At 40.9% G+C, this 27,358-nt stretch overlaps 3 protein-coding genes across 5 annotated transcripts in view; 2 read left to right on the forward strand and 1 right to left on the reverse strand.

The window, feature by feature from the left end:
* Positions 1-42: 42 nt before the first annotated feature.
* On the forward strand, positions 43-6,355 carry plrg1 (pleiotropic regulator 1). 2 transcript variants are annotated; one of them, XM_044029125.1, is made up of 15 exons: positions 43-199; positions 413-519; positions 878-1,014; positions 1,301-1,351; positions 1,460-1,553; positions 1,680-1,770; positions 1,880-1,978; positions 2,063-2,155; positions 2,530-2,679; positions 2,777-2,878; positions 4,022-4,124; positions 4,253-4,361; positions 5,285-5,424; positions 5,507-5,700; positions 5,787-6,355. In XM_044029125.1, the coding sequence occupies exons 1-15, from the start codon at positions 191-193 to the stop codon at positions 5,844-5,846; spliced, it is 1,539 nt and encodes a 512-aa protein (XP_043885060.1). In that variant the 5' UTR covers positions 43-190; the 3' UTR covers positions 5,847-6,355. The 2 variants fall into 2 exon arrangements, with proteins under 2 accessions (XP_043885060.1, XP_043885059.1); XM_044029124.1 differs by having other exon boundaries at positions 5,507-6,355.
* On the reverse strand, positions 5,248-7,954 carry LOC122771512. Its single transcript, XM_044029127.1, has 5 exons — positions 7,683-7,954; positions 7,370-7,570; positions 6,862-7,067; positions 6,387-6,527; positions 5,248-6,226 (listed from the first exon to the last, which is right to left on the reverse strand). The coding sequence occupies exons 1-5, from the start codon at positions 7,817-7,819 to the stop codon at positions 6,018-6,020; spliced, it is 894 nt and encodes a 297-aa protein (XP_043885062.1). The 5' UTR covers positions 7,820-7,954; the 3' UTR covers positions 5,248-6,017.
* Positions 7,955-9,048: 1,094 nt separating this feature from the next.
* Positions 9,049-27,358, forward strand: part of dchs2 (dachsous cadherin-related 2) — a 31,093-nt gene continuing 12,783 nt past the window's right edge. The window contains exons 1-11 of one of the 2 annotated variants that reach the window (XM_044028868.1): positions 9,049-11,146; positions 13,549-13,740; positions 13,814-14,045; positions 15,716-15,952; positions 17,260-18,288; positions 18,385-18,572; positions 19,680-19,779; positions 19,851-20,020; positions 20,676-21,552; positions 22,183-22,422; positions 25,024-25,158. In XM_044028868.1, coding sequence (XP_043884803.1) covers positions 9,401-11,146; positions 13,549-13,740; positions 13,814-14,045; positions 15,716-15,952; positions 17,260-18,288; positions 18,385-18,572; positions 19,680-19,779; positions 19,851-20,020; positions 20,676-21,552; positions 22,183-22,422; positions 25,024-25,158 — 5,146 coding nt within the window. In that variant the 5' untranslated portion in view covers positions 9,049-9,400. The remainder of the gene's footprint in view (positions 11,147-13,548; positions 13,741-13,813; positions 14,046-15,715; positions 15,953-17,259; positions 18,289-18,384; positions 18,573-19,679; positions 19,780-19,850; positions 20,021-20,675; positions 21,553-22,182; positions 22,423-25,023; positions 25,159-27,358) is intronic. The other variant, XM_044028870.1, reaches the window with a different exon arrangement.

The raw sequence follows: 27,358 nt of genomic DNA on the forward strand, positions 1-27,358 counted from the left end.
CAGATGGTGCTGCAGAATCACCAGCCGTGCCTGTTCATGTTTACTTCCGGGGTATTCAGTAGTCGCGTTGTGGCGATGGCGGTCATGTTTTCACGTTTGTGAGACAATTACGAGTGTGAGTGAGCGACATTGACTGGGATTAATACTTTACTTGAGCTGCTGCGTTTTGTCAGGAGATTTATCACCAAAGATGGCTGAGGTAGGTCGATGTTTTTGGTCTTTTTTCTTTCTTTGTCTCTGCTCCCGCTCATACAGGCGCTGGCGAAGGGTCGGGCCCCGGCTAATCACTGGAGCGCGTTGTGTTAACGACTTCCATGTCGGCTTATATATAAAAGCGTAGACTACTGTAGTATTATTATTTATTGTCATTATTATTGTTGTTAATAATAATAAAATACATGTTCTTCTACAGGATGTCCAGAAGCACTCAGTCCACACACTGGTCTTCAGATCTCTCAAAAGAACTCACGATATGTTTGTGTCCGACCAAGCGAAACCCATCTCACAGGATGATGAGAGGTAAACTAGTAATTTTATATTTATTTACAAAATATTCTGCACCACACTTTTAACAATAATATTTTTTACATCCAACGTTAATGGTCACACATCTATTCATCCTCTGGGGTTTTATTTTTTTACTACTTCTACTCTGCAGCAAATGAGCAGTAATAAAGGTCCTTTTAACCAGATTAAAAATTGCCATTTGATGTACCAGCCTCAATAGTAGTTTCTACAACAATATTTACTGTTGATACTTGAAGTATATTGTTGGAAATACTCGAATAAAATTTTGAATGCACTTAACATATTTTCCAAGTGACATGACGGTCAACATCCTGAATCCTCACTCTGTCTTTCTTCCATTTCTTTGTAGCCACAAACTGAAGATGGCCGTGAAACTCAAGTCAGACTACGTGGCAGTTTTACACATGCCTGTCCTGAAGGAAGGAAAAGACAGAGTCCCACATCTTCCTGGCAGCATGCACGGCCACCAGAGCTATGCACAGCCAGGTGAGGAGGAAATGAACGCTGCATGCTTAACTTGAGTATAATGGCATATGGTGGATCCAAAAAACTTTTTATAGTTAAATGTATGTATGTAATGTGACATCAATTGAATTGGTATTCACATTAAAAGATGTTGATTTGTCCAGGTGCTTTATTTGTTAAACAGTAAATGTGTCAATGAATCTCTAAATGTACTTTTACTTTTGTATTAAGTGCAAGCAGTTTTGTCTACGATATACATTTTCATGAACATTAATGTATTTACTTACCCTGTGATGTTTTTCAAAAGATGACCCAGAATACCTGATCACTGGCACACATGCGTACCCCTCTGCACCTGGTAAGTATGATGCCGTTGTCTTACTCAAATTAATGCCATGTGGGTTTTTTTCTAAATTGAACTGCACCAGTGTTGCTACTCGTATCACACCAGTATTTCACTTGACAGGAGTGGCCCTGACTGCAGACACGGCGATGCACAGGAACCCCAGCGAGGGAGGAATCCATTCTATGGCATTGGCTTTGTTGCCCTCACAAGCCAGGTAAGCCCTTATTCTCTTAAGACAGTGTATAACCCATAAACTGAGAAGGATTTCCATCGTAATTTTAGGATTCAAATTAATTTAACATATGTAAACCATAGTGAGCTTTTTGTTGTTGAATTCCAGGCTGGACGCAAGCCGCACAGCAGCCAGTGTTGGTGATATTCATCGACACGCTGGAGCAGCAGAGAGATCTCACCTTCACTCAACTGCCGTGGTAGGTCGCAGTGTATCACCATGTACACTTGATGTATTATCCTATCTTAAACCTTGCTCAGAAATCCCTGAAAGAAGTGAAAACCTCATCATAAATGTGTTTATTTTAGTCGATTCTGGAAGGAGGCGGTACGAGAAATTCTGCGCTCATAAGGAAAGCACCAACAATGCCTAAACCCCAGTGGCATCCACCATGGAAGCTGTCTCGGGTAACTGCACAACATTTTTTATTTTAATTTTTTTAGCTATATGATGAATTTGTTTTCAGTAGCAGATTTTGTTTTGCCTGACAGGTCATCAGTGGTCACCTTGGCTGGGTGAGATCCATCGCTGTAGAACCTGGGAATCAGTGGTTTGTCACAGGCTCGGCTGATAGAACCATAAAGGTGAGAAAAGTGGAAAATGTTGTGAGCATTATTTTGTTAATTGAATGTCAACAATGTTCTTCAGAAAGGTTGACGATTGTCTATATGTTTAAAAGGTAAAAAAAAAAATTAAAAGCAAGCTAGTTTTTGCATGTTCTTTCTGTAACCACTATCTCTTTATTTAGTCTTTACAATTACATTACATTGAAGTGTGTAGCATGAAAGATCCTTATGATCATTTGACAGATTATTCCCTCTGCAGTGTTCTTATCTGCATCTTACATTAATTTGTCCCCCCCCCCTTTTGCTTCCGGGTGTCAGTGTTGAGTCACCGTTATAGCAAATTTTGTACAGTGATCCAAAAAATATGACTGGAATTCTGTTTGTTGTGACAGATTTGGGACCTGTCCTCTGGAAAGCTGAAGCTCTCTCTGACTGGACACATTAGCACAGTGCGAGGTGTGGCCGTCAGCACCCGCAGTCCGTACCTGTTCTCCTGTGGTGAAGACAAGCAAGTCAAATGTTGGGATCTGGAGTACAACAAAGTATGTTGTTTGGGAGGCGTGGGGTTATTCAGAGAGATTCATTTAGTTTATAAAAGGCCATGAATCGCTATTTACTACTAAATAATCTGTGTTTTAGGTCATCAGGCACTACCACGGTCACCTGAGTGCTGTGTATGACTTGGATCTACATCCGACCATTGATGTGCTGATGACGTGCAGTCGGGATGCCACAGCACGGGTAAACTTCATTCTGATACTATTTACTCTGCTGTTAAACCAAGGCTTGTTAACAGATTTCAATGGTTAATCTATGTTTGTATGTTTAATATATGATATGATGGATGAGTGTCTGACTGTATAGCAGGGCTTAATGAAGCAGGCAAAAGGGCCATGAAAACAAGATTTTAAAGAAATAATAATCTAGTATTACCTGTATTTATGTTCAACATTTAAATTTTAAAAGTAAAAATACATACAAAATGTGACCCGTACCCTCACTGATACATGGTGTTTCTTGTGACTATTTTAAAATAAAAGTCTGGGTGTTATTTACAAGTTAAATGCTGATAATGTCAAGGTGCGATTGTTAGGTCTGTATTTGCAGTAACTTCGTATAGCGCTCCACAGATACTGTGCAGTTTGTCATCACATCAGATTTTGTACCAATTTCCATCTTCGCATCCGATTCTCTCTTCACAATTGCTAATATCACAATGTTAATTTTTCACTTGAGTTGAGCAAGTGTCAACCTCAGGTAACCTGCGGGGATGTCACAGGCCGGATAAAGCTGGTTTGCGGGCCACATTTGGCCCCAGGGCTTTATGTTGCCCCTGTGTGCTGTAGAGGATTCAGTCATTATCATATACATGCAGCTCTGCTGTTCGATTTGTAATCATTCAAGTAAGTTGTTTCCCACCTACATATAATGTAAATCATGAAATGACTTAATTATGGATCAAAATGTTTTCAAAGAAAAATGTTGATGCAAACTGAATGTAACAGAGTCCTGAGACTACTGCCATCTGTATGTCTTTTATAAACGTTTATAGTACAGTTAACTCAATATTTATAGTGTTTTGAGTGTTTATAGTGGGAGAGTTACTGAACAAAATGTCGTTATGTGTATGCATAATGACAATAAAGAAATCTTGAATCTTAAATCTTGAGCATGCAGGTTGCATTTAGGTTACTTGACTTGGAGTTGACTCTGAGTTGTACCTTGTACCTGTTGTCGTTCAGTGTCTCAAATAGCAAACCGACATTCGGAGAAATCAAGCTTCCATCTGAATATTGTTGTGTGTTGTATTTTTTTAAATGACATCACAGCCTTTGCTGTATTAATTAATTGGACTAATTGGATTTTTCCTGTCTCTTGATGCAGGTGTGGGACATCAGGACGAAGGCTAACGTGCACACACTAACTGGCCACACCAACACTGTGGCCACAGTGAGATGCCAAGAAGCAGAGCCACAGGTCATCACTGGTAAGCAACTCTTACAACTCCAAACCAAGAATGTCAACCGTAGCATTCAGGGTCATCATTTATTAGCTGGTTGTTTTTTGTTTTTTTTAACTGATAATCCTAAAGTGATTACTGTTTTTCTCCTGCAGGCAGCCACGATTCAACAATCAGAATGTGGGATTTGATTGCTGGAAAGACCAGAACAACCCTAACCAATCACAAGAAGTCTGTCCGAACTCTGGTGCTGCACCCCAAGCTGTAAGTTGAGGCGGGCCGCATTCACATATGACTATGTTTAAATAAAAATGTTTATATGGACCAACTGAAATGGAGACCTTTAGAAATACTCATAAGAGCTGCCCAGACCCTTGAGAGATTTAAGTCTTTGTTCAAGGCCAACTTATTTACTTTGGCTTGTATTTTGGTTATTCTTCTCTTTTTTTCATTTTTATTTGTTATTTTTCTTCCTCATTGTTTGTTTATTTATTTTACTCCAAGCATGTACAGCACATTGGGCAATAGGTGTAGTTTTAAAGGCGCTCCATAAATAAACTTTTCCTTCAATACTTGTCACATTCTGTCACATGCTGATCACAGTCAGTATCACAATCTGTCCACAGGATGGTTAAGAGTCCACTCGCACTGCTGACATTCTCAGACCCATTGCAGTTTCACAGTATTTTGACACTAATCATTAGTACCCGTACATTGATTTGTTTGTTATATTAACACTGATCAGCACATGATTCTGCATGAGTCGTGCTCTCTCTGTCACTCCTCGTCTCACACACACCAACAGAGTAACTGGTTTTAATACGCACTTTTAAAAGAAAATCACATTGGTATGAATGGAGCCACTTACAGTAGATCAAGTAAGTGCAATGTTTACTGTAGAGCTGTCGTACAGTATGATTTATTGCTGTTTGTCAAGTTAATGTTTACTATACTCTATTTTTCATATTTATTATCATAAGAATATGATAACAATTTGTTTTCAGAATTATATTTTTTTTATATAACTTTATTAATAATCGCTGCAGTTCTTAGTGGACCTGCTTCTTGAATGACACGGTTTTGAGGCACAGAAAGTTATTTTTAACCGTAGGTGTTAAAAGTCCCTCAATAATATCATAAATGAAACAAATGCAATTAAGTTTTGTTTTTATTTTATTTTTTTACAGATACACATTTGCATCAGGTTCTGCTGACAACATCAAGCAGTGGAAGTTCCCCGATGGCAACTTCATTCAGAACCTGTCTGGCCACAACGCCATCATCAACACGCTGGCTGTTAACTCGGACGGCGTTTTGGTGTCAGGAGGTACAGTATATTGATTACCCTGTTTATTGTTGCTTCAATAAGATTGGATTGGAGTCAGTATTTGACACACATTTGTCTTTAGCCGACAATGGAACCATCCACATGTGGGACTGGAGGACGGGCTACAACTTCCAGAGGATCCACGCCGCTGTGCAGCCAGGATCTCTGGACAGCGAGTCGGGCATCTTTGCCTGCTTGTTTGATAAAACCGAGAGCAGATTGATCACCGCCGAGGCCGACAAGACCATAAAAGTGTACAAAGAGGACGACACAGCTGTGAGTTTTATGATCAAATTCAAACTCAGTCTGCAGTTTAGTGTTACTTCCCTCATATTCTGACAAATGTGTTATTTTTCTTGCAGACGGAAGAAAGTCATCCAGTCAACTGGAAACCAGAAATCCTCAAGAGAAAAAGATTCTAATATTTTGTGTTGTTTTTTTTTATTTCACAGTAGCAATTGTAAATTTTATTTCTACCAAACCTCCATCACATTTTGCTTAGTAGTGCTTTGTCATGCAGCAGATTTCTTCCTCAACAAATGTGTCTTTGACAGAAGCAACCACATCAAAAATATACACAAGGTTTGACTGCTTCATTCCAAAAACCACTTGCAGTCTCCGTTGTAGGACGTCAGTCCAGTGAAGCGGCCATTTTGAACTGCCAGGAACTTCCCTGTGCGCTTGTTCTTGATGACGACGGCTCTCTTATGGCTCTGGTCCGTCTGGTCCACCAGAAGTAGCCACTCTTCGGAGACAGAGGGACTGGCCTCAGAGTGGATCTGGTTTCTGTTTGAGTCAAACCCTGCAGATGGAAAGACATCTTTTTTTTTGTACTCAAAAGAGCTTTAAAAAAAACATGGCATTGTCCCTTTTTTCTGGATAGCAATGTGATGTTTATTTTGCTCCATTTAATAAAGACAGTTATTGTTTATTGTGGGGTGAAGGTGTTTTTCTCTTCTTACCGAGGAACCTGTTGGTAACAACATTCCTGTAGTATTTACAGCCGCTGCCTTTAATCTCCTCCCAGTAACACTGATCTCCACGCGTGTCACTGAGCTCCACTGAGTTTCTGCTGTCGGTAGTTGGGTGGATTAACTGCTCATCTGTGAAAACAAGTACCAGTAAATGAGTTAAACAAAGTGTGAACACGGTAGGGTTTACATCCTCCAAAAAACTGCTTATACATGGTGAGTTTTCTTAGATTTTGATGGCATTATTGATTCCACATATAGGATCAGTAAAGGATTTAAAAACAAATAGGACTCTGACGTCACCTTTATATTTTAAAGGAACTGTGAAGTAGTATCCTCAAGTTTTAAATTCTATTAAAGCAAATTTCAATGCAATGTTTAAGATACTTACAATTAACTTGTAACATGTTTTTTTTCTCTAATACATCTGTGTTTTAAAATAGTTTGTTTATCGCTCTCGCACTACCTGACTCATGGATGTAGAGCTGTGAGAGGGCATGGCGAAAACTTCGGCCTGGTTTCTTTTTCAGACAGATCTTTGGTGTTTCTGCCTGGTCCACCTCTTCTCTGGGAGGCTCATCCACCGTCAGGAGGTGACCGGCGTTGAACATGATCTCCTCCTCCAAAGATTTGACACACATCTCAAAGTTCTCTTCATCCCGCTCTGCGTTTCTAGCGGGATAGATGACAGTAGATTTTCATTTCATTTTCACCATTAGCCCTTTCAAAAACATAGTCCTCCAACTGTATGTAAGACATTTGCAGACCTATTTCATGTCCTGTTCACATGAAAGGTGGTGGACATCTCTATTTACAGCATGTTGCCTGTGTTTCGTGAAGCAGATTTAGTGTTTATGGATTGTATCTGATTTCACTTTTGTTTTTTTTTCCCAACATCAGATCCCGTTTTCATCTCGTCCTCACTGAGAAGTGTTGTGAAATTGTCCACCTGTCTTTGTCAGGAGGCTCCTCACCTGAAGTCCACCCACAGCAGGCCTGCAGTGATCAGACCCAGCCACTCACTGGCCTCCCAGTTCTCAGCCAACATCACTGGTACGATGATGACCTCCCTGCTTTCTGCGTAATTCAGCTCCTTCTTACAGCTGCGTGAAGCCTGGTATTCTGGAGTCATGAAAGGACAAATCACTGCGGCGTCCTCCACACCTGCAGCCATCCTGACAACACACATACACACACAGCAACATATCCAAATGTATTTATTTTTAAAATCTAACCAGAGGTTTGTTTAGAGCTCCATAGACATAAACCAAATTCTTCTGTCCTTACGCGTCGTTGATGTTTCCTGTTATCCCTCCTTCTATGTCCATCCACACAGGTAGTCCATCGTCTTTGAGGCGGTTGTAGACCTTTTTCACAAGAGCCTGGTCGTCCCACTGGTAAGAGAGCATAATATGAGATGGCATTTTAATTTGTCTAAGTGAAATGTGGCTGAAATAAAAACTGATCTAAATAAGACGAAGCTGCTGAGGCAAAGTTTTCAGTCTCCTGAGCAAACCAAATCTCAGACAAAGGGAAAGGAGCTTGTTTACTGCTCAGGTTACAGCTGTTGCTTGGTTACCTGGTGCGTGCGTGCACAGTGGGAGCTGCTATTATGACCTGCAGGAGCAATAACAGCTTTACCAAAGAATGGATGTACTGAAGAGTCTCTCATATACAGTATTTGAGATTTGATCCTGTGGAAAGTGTACTAGTGATATAGCAGTAAATGTTTGTCCATGCTTGGTGTTGTTTGGAAGTAAAGGACAATAATTTTAATTCGGAAAGTAATCTTACAAATGATAAATATCACTTCACCAATCTAAATGGAGTCTAAATGTTATAGTAGATTGAACATTTACATCAATACTGGACATAACATTGATAGAAACTCTGTTGCCTGTGGTCCACTCTCAAAAAATAGAAAATATCTATTTATGCAGTTTTCATTTTGACTCTAAAAATCCCTGAACCTTTTTTCTTATGATTAAGGACACAATTTCTGCACACTCGGGGCACACACATTAGACAACTGTCATGGAAAATCCTCAATTCTACACCTGCAGATGTCATTTATAATTTATTTTATTAGATATTTTACAAACATGTATTATCTTTTTTTTAAATATATACCCACTACAGATTAGTTCATCAACAAATCATGGATCTAATGTTGTGTTTTCTAAGGAAAAATAAATAAATTAAGAAAAAAAAACAAGAAGATATTGATGAATGAGGCCCAGTGTTCTCTAGAATTGGGATTTGGTTTTTGTTAGTAAATGAAATGTTTCCCTTTCACCTCACATTCTATCACATGATGCCAAATCCAGATTTAAAGCACTGTTGTAAATAACACTGCACTGTGACACATTTAGTTGGCCTTACTGTGTAAAGTGTCTTGTTGAGATAATGTATTTGTCGCTCTAGAACCCAAATTAATTTGTTAATTTATTAACACACCATTTTTCTTTGTTCAACCTGATTCGAGTAGTAAACATAATTTTGGACAGGTGCTCGCAGTTCTCTCTTCAGACAGCAGGAGGAGCTGCAGTTACATCGTATCCATGAGTTTAATCTCTGCTCGCGTTCACTTTACGATCCTCCATCACGGCGTGCCACCTGTCTGCACGTGACACTCAAGGTAATCACTACAACATATCTTAAGTAATCAGGGCCACAGATGGAGCAGATCAGCTTGGGACGCGCCGCCCGCTGGGAGGAGTGTGTTCAGTGCGCACAGTTGGAACTCCGTGGGGCAGTGATGTGTGAAGAAGCCACAGGGATTTGCTCTCTCCGTGTGTGGATTGTGAAGTCTCAGAAATCACGCAATGACTTGCTAAAGTTTTGTTTTTTGAAGAAATGACTGCTGGCTGCTTTCCTGCGCGTAAAGATGCCCCGCGCGTTAAAGTGGTTTCGTTTGGAGAAGTCCTCAAAACGCGTATGTGTGAGTGAGTGACAGATAAACATGTAGCCGGATTGTGACTCACAAACGTACAGGTGTGTAAGTCATGGCTGAAGGAGGAATTGGTGGCAGAAATGCCGCAGCGTCGCTCCTCCAGACGCTCTTCCTGTCGCTAATTTGCGCGCAGTCTCTCGGGCAGGTGTTCAACCTGACGCTGTCTGTTAAAGAGGGGTTGCCCGCTAAAACCATCGTTGGAGATCTTGGAGCGGGGCTGAACAGACCAAGCACTGGGTTCTTCATCTCAGAGAGCAGAGACTCGTACGTGTTCAGAGACCTGGAAATAGACGCGGACACGGGGATCATCTCCACAGCTGTGGTCCTGGACAGAGAGAGCAGGGACAAGTATGAGTTTGTTGCAGCCACCCTCACAGGTGAGATGATCAGAGTGAAAATACAGGTGAAAGATGTGAACGACCATTCACCTGTGTTTCCCTCCGAGGCGGTTGATTTGGAGATATCAGAGTTGAGTCCACTGGGAAGTCGGTTTCAACTTCAAGGAGCGACAGATAAGGATGAGGGGGAGTTTGGTACCAGGGGCTACAGGATTACAGAGAGTCAGATGGGGGAGTTGTTCCACCTGGATTATCGCAGTGGTTCTGTGAAACGCATGAGTCTGGATCTCGTCCTGAACACCAAACTTGACAGAGAAACACAGAACTTCTACTCGCTGACCATCGAGGCCTTCGATGGTGGCGTCCCAGCCAGGACTGGAAGCCTTCAAGTGAACATCCATGTGCTGGATGAGAACGACAACCCACCTGTGTTCAGCAGGACTGAATACCACGTCTTGGTGCGTGAAGATGCTGCGGTCATGTCCTCCGTCTGTCAGGTACATGCCACTGACCTGGACCTGGGTGACAATGGTAGGATCACATATGAGATCAACAGGCGCCAGAGTGACCCACATGAAGTCTTCTCCATCAATGAAACCACGGGGGTGGTTCACCTCAACAAGCCGCTTGATTTCGAGACTCAGGCTTTTCACGAGTTGATCGTCAGCGCGACAGACAACGGCGCTCAGCCTGAGTCCAGCAGCACTTTTGTGGGTGTAAAAGTGCTCAACATCAATGACAACAGTCCCACCATCAGCATCCTGTTCCTCAGCGAGTCAGGAGACGCTGTGGTGTCCGAGGCAGCGGCGGTTGGGGACTATGTTGCCAGGATTTCAGTGTCAGACCCTGACCTGGAGAAAGACGGGGTCACTGTCACGCTTGAAGGAGGTGATGGAAAGTTCAACCTGAAGCAGACCGATTATCTTCTGTATGCTTTGTGCGTTAACGCAGAGTTAGACAGGGAAGACAACGATATGTATGAGCTCAAAGTACAAGCATCAGATTTTGGAAGCCCACCCCTGAGCAGCAAGACGGTCTTCTTCCTAAAGGTGGCCGACACCAACGACTGCCATCCTGTGTTTGAGAAAGATGCATACATCATCAGCATCTCAGAGGATGCTCCTCCAGGGAGTTCCCTGATCCAGATGCAGGCCCGAGATGCAGATGAAGGCGTCAACTCAGACATCAGATACTCCATCCTCAAGTCCAACCAGGACAGCCTGATCAGCATCGACCCAGAGTCAGGCCTCGTCACCACAGCTGTGAGTCTGGACAGGGAGACACAGGTGCAGGTGTGGTTTCTGGTGGTGGCTGTGGACAGAGGGGAACCAGCTCTGTCGTCTACGGCCACAGTCACTGTGCTGGTGGAGGACGTCAATGACAACGAGCCGGTGTTCCAGCAACAGCTGTACAACGTGTCCATCCCGGAGCACAGTGACATCGGAAGCTGCTTTTTACAAGTATGTTGTAGTTGAGTCAGTGCACACAAAATCTGAAAACACATATTTTCACACAAAGTCAGGCGTATAGTTTTGATTTCTATGTCCAGAGTTTGAGAAATCTGTGTCAGACATTTCTGCAAATTGGGATAAAGGCAGAAGGTTTTCTTGTTTAGTTTTTTTTTATCTATTTTTTTGTTTTTTTTAGCATCTATAATAGATAGAAACCCCACACCAATACAAACATTTAACTGTATCCCTGACACAGGACTAGTCCAACATACTGCAGCTCAACTTTTAATTTATTAGATACACTGACATTATTCATAGTCAAAATAAACTTGTATTGTCTTGTGTAATGACATGTTGGACAAAGACACAAGCAACTTCATTTATAAAGTATAAGTAGTCAGGAAGAACACACATTTTCCACCTGCCGCTTCTCTCACTTGTATTAATTTATCATCGAAGCAAATCCGAATCTCCACTGTTGATGTTGGACATCGTATCGCCTCTGTCTTATTGTCCCTTTTCTTTCGCTTCATAACACAAAAGTAGCCTTCAGTCTGTACGACAAAAGCCATCACTGTTGCTCCTAAACGCGCGCACACACACACACACACACACACACACCAGCTCAGCTCTGTGGCTTCAAATGTGATTACTGGTACCACACTGCTACTGCCTGGCACAGAGCTGCGGCCCCCTGTTACAATAGAAGCTGTGTTTATCTGACGCCAGTCAAAAATAATCGAAATAGTCTTATCTTTTCATATGGTTCCACATGTTTACATGCCAGGGAGTCACAGGCACATGTTTATTTAATTAAAGAATCAGGTATAACCACCACACACACACAAAAAGCTGGGTGTGTTGTTCATGTCGTTGGACTTTGGCCGATTTCTTCACAACTTGATAAAATCTGAGGTGATATCATCTTTATGAGGGGAAGGTGAGCGCTTGATGTGTAAAGTGCATCTCTGGGCAAAGACACACCGAGACATAAAAGCACCGGAGGTGTGACACTCGGCACGCCAGCTTGTGTCTCATGTTTTCTTGTTTTATGCTTTTATTATGCAGAACGTCTTTGGAAGAACAGTAGTAGCATGATTCAGTGACTGTAGGGGTTCCAAACGAAAGCCATGACATATCATGTTATCTATTACTACTGAACACATTTTCAATTTAACAGGGTACATAAAATGCTGCAAAATTGTTGCGCCTTATTTAAGGGTTAAGCCTTTCGTTATGTCTTATTTATGTGTTAAGTCCTTTGTTATTTTTGCTATTTTATTGTGTCCCTCAGCTGGGAGTCTCTGCAAAAATTTCATTATGTCCTCATAATGACAATAAAAACTTCTTGAATCTTGAAAATCACCACATGGTTTTTAGTGCAGATAAATCAATGAATAAGTCAAGTCAATATGAAAATGGATGTACTGTAGTGTTAAAGTTATCTGTGCGTCAAACAATACTTTACAATCATAGTGATATATGGACTATACATGATATGAAGACTTAAGAGCTGAAACAACTATTCAGAAAGATTCTTAGAGTTGAATAATCATAAAAAAAGGTCCATATTTTCTAAGTTGTCTGAGATAAGAAACATTTTTTGGACTGAATTGTTGCTTGTAAGCAAAAAAATAATAATTCCTTGTTAGGCTACATTTGTTGCCACATGTGCTGTATAGTATAAAAGTGTAAAATCAGTTGATATCATCAAAAAATACATTTTACTCTTGAGTGAAAGTTAAAGAAACTAGTCAAATGTATTTTCTTTTTGGATAGAAAACAGCATAGATTTGTCAAACATATCAATGTCCTTTGTAGATACTATATGATAAATGACTATTATGTGACATTGAAGAATATTATTTCACAATATACTTTATATTTTATTGTTGCCCAGCCATAATTAAAATATGTAAAATATATATATTTTCTTTTTTTTATAGCATCATCAGAATGGCTGATTGGACTGCATTATCCCACAGCTCTTTGTCATTGTTTGAATTACAATGAAAAGCTATTGAGTGTATTGTGTGGAACGTGAGGCACATTCAACACACTTTTGTTTTTAAACTCCTTATATGGACATCCTGGGGATGTGTGCTTATAGGTCACATATTCAGGCTTTAAAAAATGTGCTGTGTTTTTTTTGTTTTCTTATGTGTTGTTGAGTCAGTGTTGAGTCACGTTGTATGGCATTTTTAGTAGTGATATAAAGTCGCAATAATTGAAAAAAGGACGTAAGACACTATGTCGCACATTCTTATAGCCGCTGTATTTACTGTACGTTTAAAGACAGTAATGGAAAAAAGCAGCCAAAATGCTCTGTGTTCTAAGAACTTCTCAGCTGTACAAAGTTTTAATTGTTTTAAATCTCTAATGTTTTTTCAATTCATTTCTTTTCATTTTAGGTTGTTGCCACAGATGCAGACAGTCCTGAGTTTGGCACGTTGTTCTACTCGTTGTCTGATGGTTTTGACAAACAGGACCAACACCCTTTCTTCCAAATCCACCCGCAGACCGGAGAGCTGTGCGTCGCTCAGGATATCGACCGAGATACGGGACAGACCATACATGATATTCTGATCAAAGCTGAAGACCCTGTGAGTAACTTCATCATTTATGCGTTTCTCTTTCCAAACTGTGAATTTAAACTCGATTCTTCTCCATCGTCAGGGAGGCCTGAGCGCTCAAACCTACGTGCACATTGAGATAGAAGACCTGAACGACAACGCTCCAGTGTTTAACCCTGATGAGTACACCGTGAGCATCAGCAGCCACGCACAGCCCGGCACGGAAATCCTCAACGTCATCGCTACCGACCGAGATTCTGGCTCATTTGGACACGTCACCTATGATACCGTCCCTGGTGACGAGTCCAGTTTATTTACTGTGGATAAACAAACAGGTCGGTGGGTATGATTGACATTTAGGCAGAGACACAGTGACGATTGCTTTGAAAACAGGCTGAAACTTCATCTTGGTTGAAAACATACATGTATGTGAGATCATAGAGTTGTTCTCCCCGTGTGTGTGTGTGGGTGGGTTTGGGGATTAGGCAAATTGGACCCTCTAAATTGACCGTGGGTATGTGATGGACTGGCGATCTGTCCAGGGTGTACCCCGCCTATCGCCCTGTCACCCCCACGACCCTCATGTGGAGGATGAAGCGGTAGAAAATGGATGGATGGATCCTAGTTTTAAAGCGTTTGTCACGGATACCAACTTTTGGCCAATTTCCTGTCTGTTGTTGCTGTTAGCGTTCTCCTCCCTCCGCCCACATTACCTCATGTTTGGAGAGAGCGGGGCATTTATTCCCTGATTAACATCCTAATCTCACAAGCACCTGGTTGATTTAGGGCTTTTATGTGTTCCTTTAAAATCATGTGGAGGGCAAGATTACACCGCTCAGTGTCAGAAATCATTAGACAAAGGAGAAGACTTCCTCTTTGTGGAAATTCTGTCTACATTTACGTTTTGTTGTGTCATGTTCATTCTGTGTGTGGATAATGAGGCAGCTTCAGTCAAAGAGAGCCACTTGTTTGTCTTTAGTCCCCGACGCTAAGTCCCCACGATCAGTTGGACAGTGTTACTGCTCAGCAGGAAGACCAAAGCCGTAAGATCCCCATGTGGCAGAGCGTCGACAAGATTAGACCTCACTCGCAACAAATTAAAGCCACTAGTGTGTTTGGAGTTTATTTACCTGCATGTGATTAAGCTGTACATAATATCAGCTGTCGTTGGAGCCTCCAGATAAATCAAAGTGGTGAAGATGTGTCGCAATCTACTACAGTGAGCAACGTGTTGACTGATCATGAACTTAGCACATTTTAAGATCTGGACCTAAAAATATTGTGAATTATTTTGTTACCTTTTCAGAGATAATTGCACAGATTCTGTCATTTGAATTGGGTTGTTTAGTTTTCACGTTTCTTTGTTGGTATGTCTATGAAATACTAGAAAAGATTTAGTACTTAGGATGGCAGTATAATTTTCCAGTGTTAAATGCCTTGTTTTGTTGTTACAGTCTGATATTTACTTTATTTATAGCAGGGGTGTCAAACTTAAATGACCTGGGGGCCAATGAGCAGCTAGTCTGGCCAATCTAGAGAATAACATTTTGGGGAAATAAACAACTGAACTTAAAATGATGCACAATATTGGTAATTTTGTAAATAATTACCATTCCATAATTAATATTCCATCATGACATTGCAATAATGATATTTATGATGATGTTCCACAGAAGTCCATAGTAGAAGGGCTTATTTAGATGTAGAATGATGTATACTTCATAATAAAAACTAAAATTAACTAAATAATAACATGGAGAACTTTAATTAAAACACCAAACAAGCTTCTATATGTAATTTAATGTTGAATGTTATACATTTCATGATCACAACCATATGTTTTCTTGGTACTATTATAAAAATATTGCTTGCAATCATATATAGTGTTATGCCTCTTTTATCTGATAAATGGTAAAAGGAAAAGATGGAAAATAAGAGATTTTATTTCATAATATGACTTGAGACTCAATGAATAAAAACTAACGTCGGCTTATGTCCATCCCAGGAACGCTCTTCCTGACCTCCACTCTGACCCGTCTTGGAGCAGCCAGTGTGAAGCTGCGAGTCACGGCACAGGACGGAGGGGGACGGACGTCAGTCAGACCTGCCGCAGTCACCGTCAACATCCTACGCAGCGCTCACGCTCCAGCTGTGTTCCAGAGGTCACGCTACACCTTCACTCTGCCGGAGGACACACCACCAGGGACGCCTGTGGGCACAGTGGTGGCCACACACCCAGCATGTGAGTGGGGTGCAGGCAGTGAAGAAATAATCAGATTACAGAGCGCAGTTTTTCAAATCAAATATTGAAAACTTGATAATGTGCATCCTTACTAAAACTTAATCTTCCAATATTTACTTGATTTTCAGCTGAAGGCGATCAATTCATGTAAAACACTCCATCTATTACAATCCTTTCTAAGTTTATGGCTGTTTAGCCATAGATTATAAATAATGACAAGTATGGCTACAATGGTCGAGGGTAAATATGGTGCATTACACCGTAAAAATAGGGAGTGATTTCAGACACAGTAAATTAATTCATAAATTCTAACAGCATATTGTGATCGATCCTCTAGAAAATAAAAAATATCTATAACAGTAACCTCTTGTTACCTTAAATGATATCATACGTTTCTTAAGCACTTACACAGTAACTTTCTTATTCGCTCTCTTAAATGTAATAAACAAAATATATAGAAATGATAATAATATTGAGGTAGGATCTGTCTTGACAGATGATCTTGATAAAAACAGTTAACCGTAACCCAGATGAGGAGAGGCAAAGAGGACAGTTTAATCTTTAATCCGTCTTAACCACACGAGCAGATGACGGATAATAAAAAGGGCAGAGACGTTCGTACAGTATATTATATCAGCGCTGTCTTCTGACAGGTCAAAGACAATCCTGTTATAAATGTTTAAAGGTTTTTGTCACTATCATTTTCACTATTTAATGTTGTGTGTGTTTATCTGATTTAATTGTAGGTAAAAGTGAGCAACATTTTTTAATAAAAGAAGTAAAAGTATGACCATAAATCAAGGAGATACAGCTTGTATTCGGTTAAATATTTGATGTAGCTCTACCTTCTCCCAGTTGTCCAAGATTTTCCCATCATTGTCCTCTTGTTATGTGCTGTACTTTTATCACTCCACTTCACGGACAGTCATTTAAGGTTCTGTAATCAATTAAGAGATTAACGCTTTGACCTAAAGTGGAAACGGTAGAATCAGGCCTGTTAAGCTCTCTGCTTGTTTCATTGGTTACTGCTGAAGTGCCACAAACATTTAGAGGGGATTAATGGGATCTTCGCATGTGTGCTGTAATTAACTTATTGTTGCTTACTGAGTGTGACAGTATGTTCCTCTTGGAGTTAGACTTAAATACAGTACATTTAAACAAGACCAACAAACAATCTGTAGCAGCTCTCACTTACAGAATGATTATATAGATTTTGAATTGTAATAAAAAAAAAACACATTTTATTATTGTTTTGGCCTTTAAACATAAGGTTAAAATCTCGTAATTAAGACTTTTTGTCTTCACAGACTCGAAGGAGTCTGTGTCCTACAGAATCTCCTCTGGTGATCCTCTGGGTTTGTTCTCCGTTCATCCCAAATCCGGCCTGATCAGCAGCGTCAAACCTCTGGACCACGAGTCGCAGTCGTGCGCTCTGCTGGTTCTTCAGTCCTACACGGACACGTCTCCGGTGTACAGCACCACACAAGTCAACGTCACTATCGCCGACGTCAACGACAACGCCCCCGTCTTCCCCAAGCGCGCCGACACCATCACTGTGTCCCAGAACACTCTCCCAGGAACTGTGCTGTTCATCGCTCACGCCCACGACTATGACAGCGGCGCCAATGGGCGGGTGCACTATTACCTGAAAAGGGGCAAACTTGGTTTGTTTGTTGTGGACTCCAACCTCGGGACAGTGACTTTAAACCAGAGTTTACAGGTGGATCACCAGCAGAGGTATGTCCTGGAAATTGTGGCTAAAGATGAAGGAGAGCTGCCCCTGAGCGCCACGCTGACCCTCACTGTCAACGTGGACCGCACCGCGGCTGAGGACAGCCTGGCGTTCGAGACGTTAGTCTACCAGGTGGAGATAGGCGAGGGATACCGCAAAGATTCCAGGGTCATCCAAGTGAGAGCGCACCGCACTCGTGGAGCTCACATGTCCAACTCGGGTCTGACCTACTCCCTGGAGGCAGAAGCTGGCTTCCCTCCTGCTCCGTTTCGAGTTCATCCAAAGACAGGATGGCTGTATCTTTCCCGCAACCTGGACTACGAGACTGAATCCACGTATCGCTTTCGAGTGTCGGCCACAGCCCACGACGCCTCCCTGGTTAACACAACAGTGACAGCCACGGTGACTGTGCTGGTGCTGGACATCAATGACAACGCTCCGGTGTTCAGCACTGACGTCTACTACTTCACTGTATCGGAGGGGTCGTCACCTCAAGGCCTGGTGGGAACGGTCAAAGCCGTGGATAAGGATTCTGGGAAAAATGCCCAGCTGTCCTACATCCTGCTGTCGGATGGGAAGTTCTTCCGCATCAATACTAAAACAGGTAGAACATTCCACATTAGTGGCTCCACCCTGAGGTCAAGTTGTGCTTTCTTGTGCATCATCACCTCACTCTTCTTTTTTTGTGTTTGTTTCTCAGGTGAAATTATGAACTGGGTGGCGTTGGACAGGGAGCAGCACAGCCAGCACAGCCTGAAGGTGATGGTTACAGATCAAGGTCGCCCTCGTCTCAACGCCACGGCCACCGTTCACATCCTGGTCAATGACGTCAATGACAACGCTCCACAGTTTATGCACCTGCCTGCCAGCAAGGAGATGAACGTGCAGGTGCGAGTGATTTCCTCCGTATACTCCCAACACTGCTGAAGAGCAGCATCATATAACACTTATTCATTCATTCATATATCTCATGGAAATTGCTTGTGTACCCATTCAATAATAATAATATTAGGTAAACTATAAGATACTATAAGAATGTGCAATATAGAGTGTCGTATATTCTTTATTTCAGCTTCAATCTAGGCACTCTGATAAAAAAAAATTTATTTTCACCAACTGCATAAACACACCTGAGCAAAAGGTACTCAAAATGTTTAAAATCAGATTCACTTTGTGAAATGTGGAAATACGTCACAGTTCAAAGTTCACTTGGCTCGTTTTCATGAACAAAAACAAAAGAAAAACTTTCTAATTTTGTGACTTCTGCACAATTATTGCTACTTTACATCACCACTAAAAATGCGATATAAAATGAATCATAACTTTGACTCAACAACTCATAACTCATTTTTTAAAGCCTAAATATGTGACCTATAAGCACACCCCTCCAGGATGTCCATATAACGAGTTGTGTATTACTCCCACAGCAGTTTGCACAACAGTTAAAGAGTAAAAATAGTCAGAAATGTATCATCATTTATGACAGGAATTGTGTCTTGGGTCAAAAAGTAGGTCTCCATATAAAATGTTTGCAGGAAAAAAATAAAAGAAAATAGCCACCTTTTATAAACATGTTTTTAAAATACCACAAAAAGCTTCATCATATTCAGGCCCTTGAATGGCACATTTCTACTGTTTTGTATTGAATAAGGGTGAAGAAATGTATGTAAGTGTTGACAATAATTAGATTCTATATTGTTACCATGCGAAGGACACACAATGTGATGTACTGTATATAAATAAGTAAATACGTCATTAATGTCTTCACAATCTAGGTTGAATGTAATTTGAGTGTAATTCTGTTGCCAAAAAAGACACAAAACAAAACTTCCTAAATAAAGTTAATTAAAAAAAATCAATAGATTTCACAATATTATACAGTAATTATTTTACTTTCCCCTTCTACATAACCTAATTTGCTGTATTACAAGTTTTTTGACTACATGGAAGCATGAAAGACACCAGACTCCACAGATAGAAGTCTCTTTATTTCAGATTTGGGCTGGTCTTCCATCAGGATCCCTAGTGGCAAACATGTTTGCCAAAGATTTGGATGCAGGAGAAAATGGGACCGTTACCTTCTCGTTGATCACAAGTGAGTCATAATATTTAATGATATACTTTCATATTCAGTGCGATTAACCACTGAGTCCCTCCTCTTTTCAGCTGATTTTGAGCGCGATGGTCTTGGACACTTTGAGATTGACAGTAAAAACGGTGAGATCAGAACAACAGAGCTTTTCACCCAGAATGCTGAACCACACTACACTTTTCAAATTACCGCCAAGGACGGTGGAGACGATCCTCAGGAGGACACGGCAGTCATTCATGTACAGGTACGGTGTGTCCTCTTCTCCGTACTGATGTTTCATTTTCATTTTTACCTTAAATTCCTGTTTCAATTTTCAATGTGAGTCTTGAATTGTTGAATGATATCGTGATTAATAGATTCACACTTTAATTTGCTGCTGCAAAACCTAAGCTGATATTTAACACGTGAAATTATTGAATTTATTTAATTACACACAACTTACACAACACACACACACACATAATAACTTTTAGTATAAGTACACAATTCTCATTACAAACTTCTACAAACACTACAAACTTTTTTTTTAATGCTGACTCATTTTTGAGGAGGTTGTGTTTGACTCATGTCATTGGGTGAATGAAAATGAGTCCAAATGCTCCGTATTCCAAACTCCTAAATATGAGCGATATAAACAATTTCAACCATCAAGGGCTTCATATGGAAACAAACATATGTATAATTTGTGTATTTTAACAAAGCAAAGAATACAAACATTGTCTCAAACCCACACGTCTGTCTCGCTCTTATAACGGGAGAATAAAAGGACAAATAGAGAGACATGACGGAGCGGGACATACGATGAACTTGATTTAATCCCTTTAAAGTTGTGTTCTTTTAAATGTCCATTTGTTACCATTTTGCTTGAACAGTTTGATATTCTGTGTGTTTCTCCGCAGATAAATAATCAACATTTGAACATTCTGCAGGTCCACAGCTTAGAGGCTCTGCATGGCCTCTACACTGACCGTCACATTGTGAAACACTTCACAGTGCGAGAGGACGCAGACCCGGCGACTGTCATCGGCTCCGTCAGTGTCTCAGATAAAGGAAAGTTCCACTATTCCATTTCTGAGGGCGACGGAAGCGTTCACTTTGGCATCGACAGCTTTTCCGGTGACATTTACGTCAACCGGCCGCTGGACTACGAGTCCACCACACAGTACATTCTCATGGTTGAAGCTGAAGACGCGGGGCTCGCTCCTGGCGTGAACATGTCAGTACTGGTCAGTGTGATCGTGGAGGATGTGAACGACCACACGCCCTGGTTCCCTGATAAGCTGGTGACGTTCGGTCTGACAGAAGACACCGCCGTCGGATCGCTGGCTTTTGCTTTTAATGCCAGAGATGCTGATGGGACGTTTTCTAACAGCGCCCTCTGCTACACTCTGACCTTTGACCCTGAGGTTAGCCGCTCAAAATCATACTTCCCCTTTCAGATCAACCCTCACACAGGGAGTCTGACTGTCGCGGCACCTTTAGACCGCGAGACCACGGCCAGCTTTGCCTTCACCGTCACAGCCACCGACCAGGCGAAGAAGACAGAGGAGCGTAAGCAGGCGTCAGTGACAGCTCAGGTCTTTCTGCTAGACGTGAACGACAACCGACCGGTGTTCATATCAGCGAACACAGTCCAGGTGATGGAGGACACCGAGGTCGGGAGTCTGCTGCATCACTTTGTGGCCATAGACAGAGATAAAGGTGAAAACGGACTCATCTCCTACTTCGTCATAGCTGGAAACAAGAATGGATTCTTCACATTGGAGGAGAGAACAGGTGAGGGTATTTATCACTGGACAGCTTTTTAGTAAAAATGCATTAAATTGACAGTCAGGCCTTGATGATACATAAACAAATATCAGTTTACTACTGTTTGTTTGTTTGTTTTTGATCTACATGTCACCTTAAAAGAAAGATTTCTTCTGTTTATTTGCCTTTTCACTACATATTCACTACCAGCTTTACTTTTGCATTAATCATTTCTGGGTACACGGAAAACAACGCTGTCATTAGAAAGTAATTATTTCTAGTCGTAGCAGTAGTAGTCATACTTTATTTGGTTGCACAAATGAACATTTACACACGGCACTGATTGAAAAGACACACACGGAAGCAAAGTGCTTATACATGCCTGTCCTATATTATCCTTAAAAAAGATACCCTTTTGACAAAGAAAAGGACAAATGTATGCATATACAGTATACACACTTACATATATGCATTAAAGTTAAATGTTAAATGAACCTTTATCCCTCAAAAATATCCATATTTGCAGCATTTCATAAAGTAACTCTTCTACACAATAAACTTTAGTTCATCTAAAAGTTACTTTTAGGATCAGCTGTAAAATATTGTTCCTCCTCATGCTCATCATTCCTGGTGTCCATCTTCTTTTACCTCCTTCAGGTCTTTTGTTTCTCTCGGCCCCTCTGGACTACGAGAGACAGCGTCTCCACCGCCTGACCATCCGTGCCGTGGACCACGGCCTTCCCTCGCTTTCCTCCACCCAGACTCTGACAGTGGAGGTGGAGGACGTGAACGACCGGCCGCCTGTCTTCAGTCAGAGCGTCTACGCAGCTGTCGTGGAGGAGAACAGAGACCCGGGGGAACCGGTGGTCAGAGTCTCTGCCACGGATGAGGATTCGGGTTTGTCATCTTTTCTTCTCAGTGTTTGAGTTTGAATATTTGTTGCTCATCACCTGCCGAGTGACTGCGACTCCTGTTTGAATAAATCGTCCTGTGGAAGTGGAGATGGCAGTGTGCGTCCACGGTGGCTAGATGGCAGCACTAGCATGTTTTCTGCAAAACCTAACAATCTCAAACCTCAACCTCCCATTGACTCGTTTACTCATTTTTAAACTTTTAAAGCAGATTTCAAAGTGTGTGATAAATTGAATAATAGAAAAGGAAAAGTTTGAGCAGCAGTGCAAGAATGGTCTTTATTATTTTTACAGCACAGAACCACATGAAAAAACACTTTTTTGTTCAAATTCAGTGCTTCACTGACGTGTTTTGTTTCACACCATTAGCACTTTGATTCAAAAACAATCCCTGCCTGTTTTCCCCTCATCTGATGGCATTTTTTGTTTTTCCCGCGAGCCGCTTTGACCGCACATCCCAGCAAATCTCACTCACGTGACCCCCAATCACATTCACAAATCTGCACATCAGCTCAGTTTATTTTAACACGCTGTGTGTGCGGTGCACCGGAGCCTCCTGAAACCCATTTCACCTCGTCGTGTTGACAGTGTGAGTCCATTTAAACTCGGGCATGTGGCGGGAGGATCTGTTTTGGGGGGGGGGTTTCAATGTGAGCAAACATTTTTGAGGGTGAGAACTGTCCAAGAACAGCAAGCACACGGCTCCTGTGGGAGAATCGAAAGGTCCCGTCTCATGATGATTTCCATAATCCAAGCCATCTGTGCCAATAGGTACCATGTTTTCATCTGTCTCCCCAAATCGCCCCGGTCTGGCAGCTCAGCCCGCTCACCCACTGCTGTTTTATTTAAATATCATGCGTGCTGTTGTTTTTCCATCGGCACTCCCCAAAGATGACCAGTGTTTTGTGCCTGTGCTGGTTTTTGTCTCCACTTTCCATATGTGCTCATGGCAGTCAGAGGAGATCAGTGCAGTATCAGCGATAGTGACGGCTAACCTTTGCATCACACCACGTGCTGTGGATTTTACCGTGTGTTCATGTATTCAGAGAGATTTTTGTTTTTATTATTGTTTTCACGAGGAAACAGAGGCAGCTTTGTTTCATACACAGGATTTTAATACATTTGTATTATGTGCTAATTACCACACACACTGTCGCTATAGTAGAACGTTAATATGTTATGAAATAATAAATAATAGGCGGATTATATAGTGATGCACAACACAGTATATTTGTATTCACCTTTTCCTTCTTATGACCTGGCACTGATTATAAGGCGGGTTGGTTTCATCCAATTATTTTTTTCACCATGTCACCTTCAGAAAAATGCAGGAAAGTTCTTTTTTTTCTTTTAAAAAGTTGTTTAAAACTCAAAATGTTGTTGCGGAATTCATCTTTTTATACTCACATTTGAGCTGGGCTTCTTCTCTGAGAAGTTAGAAATGAATCTATCATAACATTCAACCACAAAAAAAAGAAAATCTGTTCAGGAATGCAAGTAAATAACTATAATTTGACGTCTTAATCAAGAAATAATAATGTGCTTTAGTATTTTCTTCTGTTATTTTTGGAAAACAGTCAATTTGAAAATTCATGGATAACAATAGCAATTATATTTTAGCATTAAAAATATCGTTTCGGTTAAAGAGCCTCTACATAGTGCTGTATTAACCATTACAGAAACATAAAAGATGATTATGATAATTACCAATGCTGTGAATTTAGGTGTTAAGCACTGTACATGCACAGAACACTCTTATAAACAGTTTATATGCGATCTATTTGTAGTGCAGAAACTATTTCTCCTCTTATTTTTTTTTGTTTTTGAGACGTCCAAGTTACCTCGTCGTATCCATGAACACAGCATCTGTTCGTAGTACTACAGGGAAACTGTGGCACGGTTCTACTTTTGTTTCTCGACACACTCCTGACACTTTCTCTGAAATGTACTGTGATGCTGGGATGATTTAAAAACGTGCTGATTGTTCTGCATCACAGTTTATGTGTAACGTCACGGCTAAAATGAATTGATGTGCGGCTGCAAGTAGAAGAGCGCTAGAGAAGCAGAGGCCTTGTGAGTGTAGTGCGGAGCTCAGACAAAGGTCAGCTCTGTCATTTTTTAAAGGTGGCACATTGCGGTGTGAGATTTCTCCCTTGTGGTTCTGTTTTCAATTTGACAATCAGATAAGGCTCTTGTGAAGGAGGGGGAGGTGAGAAACATGAACTCCCCTGACCAAACCTGAGGATTGAAAAAGGTTTTGGGTGTAGAAGAGCTTTCATGGGGTGAATAAACATTATTTAATGTGTGTATTTCTTACATTGAGGAGGAAAACGCAGCTCTCTTAGACAAACACCTTTTTACATTTATAGATAGATTACTTGTGTGACTGGACTGGTGCCTCGAATACAACCACCTCAGAATATATGGCATATTTTGTTGTTTTGTAAGAAAAAGCTTTCATGGAATCAAAGCTTATTTGGGGTAAATTAAAGGGACCCTCGGAGTTTGTCAGTTTGTGGTGCTCTTTAATTTTTTTTTTTTTTGTCTGTGGTGTTTTAATATTTACTGTCTTTGTCCTGTTTCTCAGAGGAGAACGCCGTGTTGTGGTATAGTCTGCTGCCGGGCCCAGGCTACGATCTCTTCAGCATCAACCCTTACACCGGTCTCATCACCACCACCTCCTACCTAGACCGAGAGCAGCAGCAGGGCTACACCCTCAGGGGTAAGACCCACAAACCACCACATTATATATTATATTCATAAACAGCAAAAAGTCAAAAATTGGCCAAATGAAGTCCAGACACTAACTCGGTGGAGTCAAAAATGTAAAAAAAAAAGCCTTTATTTTCTGGGACTAAAGGATTAAAATACACCTCTGTATCAACTAGGGATGGGATGATACTCGAGTATCGAGTTCCGATGTCAGTCCAATACAGTCATTTTAGACCATTTATGAACTATGAAGCTGTTAACAACACATTTATGCTGAGTCATTTACACATAATTCTCTAACTGTGTAACAAATATTGTTCTGTGCATAGAGAACAATATTGTATCAGATTTTAAATTTGATCTGTCCGATATCTAGTGATTTTGACCTGTATCAGACCAATTCTGATACTGATTCCCATCCTTAAGGCCCTGGTATACTTCCACACAAGGTGTGAGCATGCAGTTGATTTGCGTCATCAACGCACAACTGCGTGCAAAGAGTGCATGCACAAACTGAATTTCCGCCCCACTCACCAAGCAGAAAAAACAGCAGCTGTGAGCTGCTCAAGCCAGACGTGCCTGAAGGAGATAGAGCATCGTTCTCTTCTTCTTTAGTAGGAATGCGTCCTATTCCCAGCGTCCAGACTTGTACCGCCACCCGATGGTGGAGTCAGATACTACAGGACCCTGCGAGTATACCAGGGTCCGCGATATTCAAGTAATTACAGCTGTGTCAGGTGTGTCACAAAAGCACATGCATGACATTTCTTAGACCACAAGAGTTGGCCATGAAAACCAGGTTTACTCCACAGACAATTGAGCAAGACAAATAAAATAAAATAGAAACAAAAATATGATTATGTACATTTTGGATCCATTTGTGAACAATAATCAATATTTTACTCCACAATATCAACAATTCTGAATAAATTAGACTGTAAGACACATGACTGTATGATCCTCAGACGTAGAGATGTAGATATAAGCCTTTGTTGATCTTTTGTCATTCAAGAGTCTTCTGCACTTCTCCACATGATGTTCTACACACACACGCACACACTGACACATACATAAGAAAACATCACAGTGAGTAGCTGTAATGCTCAGAGGGGGGTGACTGACATCATGGCTGAATTGACAATGAATATCAAACAAACAGAAACATATGAAACATACGGTAATAATTGGGATGAAAGTGTTTCCTGTAGCATCTATTCCATCACTTTCCTGTCTAATAACATCTGTCCTTCTGAATGTAATTTGCTAAGATTCAGGGGAAATGAGCAATCGTGCTTCGGCTTCATTAGCATTGTGTGAACTAATGTAACGGACATTTGTTTATAATTAAACGTCCCACACAAATAACTTTAAAAATCAATGAGGCAAGAACGACCAGAACCGAGTCAAACTACAACAAATCTTAATTTAAGAGTTGCATCGAGGTCAACGTTCACATTTAAATACAGATGAGTTTGCATTATTGAACATTTTAAATTGACCGGGAACGGCGGTATGTCTCTGTCCCACCTCACCAACATCCCCCAGAATAAAAATACATCCTTTGTTTTGTGACGAACACGACTGACAAATGTAGCAACAACATAATCTCCTTCAATTAATCAGAGTCTGATTGAACTGCTGTCTCAGCGACACTTATGATGATGCTGATGTGACACTTGTATATGCTGTAAGCACAGGGATTACTGACCATTCGAAAGTAGGGCTGCAACAACGAACCTTTTTGTAATCAATGACTTCATGAGTCACCAACTGTGTCGATAGTTGATTAATCAGTCAAGGAAACTGAATATCTTCATATTCACGGATGTCATTTTGAGGTTCATTTTCTGACATATTATGTACAAAAACGGAATAATTACCTGATTAATCCATAATGAAAATAATCTGCAGCTACAGCTAGTTAAAAGTCTGCAGTTCTCGTCTTTGCACCATGCTCTCGCTTGGCCACACACTCGAGTCCATACTTGGCTCAACTCTGTCGACTGAAGGGCAGTAAAATATCTAATATCTAAAGAAAATATAAAAAGAAGCTGAAATCAAACAAACTTGTCTTGTGCTGTCTCTGTCAAACACACATGTTTTTTCTTAGTCCGTACCCCTCGCTGTTTCTTTTTCTCCATCTTTGGCTTCACAGCCAAAGGTATAATGGATTTAATGTCTGCCTCCTGTGCGAACGCAACATTATTGAG

The sequence above is a fragment of the Solea senegalensis genome, linkage group LG6 (genome assembly GCF_019176455.1).
Source record: "Solea senegalensis isolate Sse05_10M linkage group LG6, IFAPA_SoseM_1, whole genome shotgun sequence".
Lineage (NCBI taxonomy): Eukaryota > Metazoa > Chordata > Actinopteri > Pleuronectiformes > Soleidae > Solea > Solea senegalensis.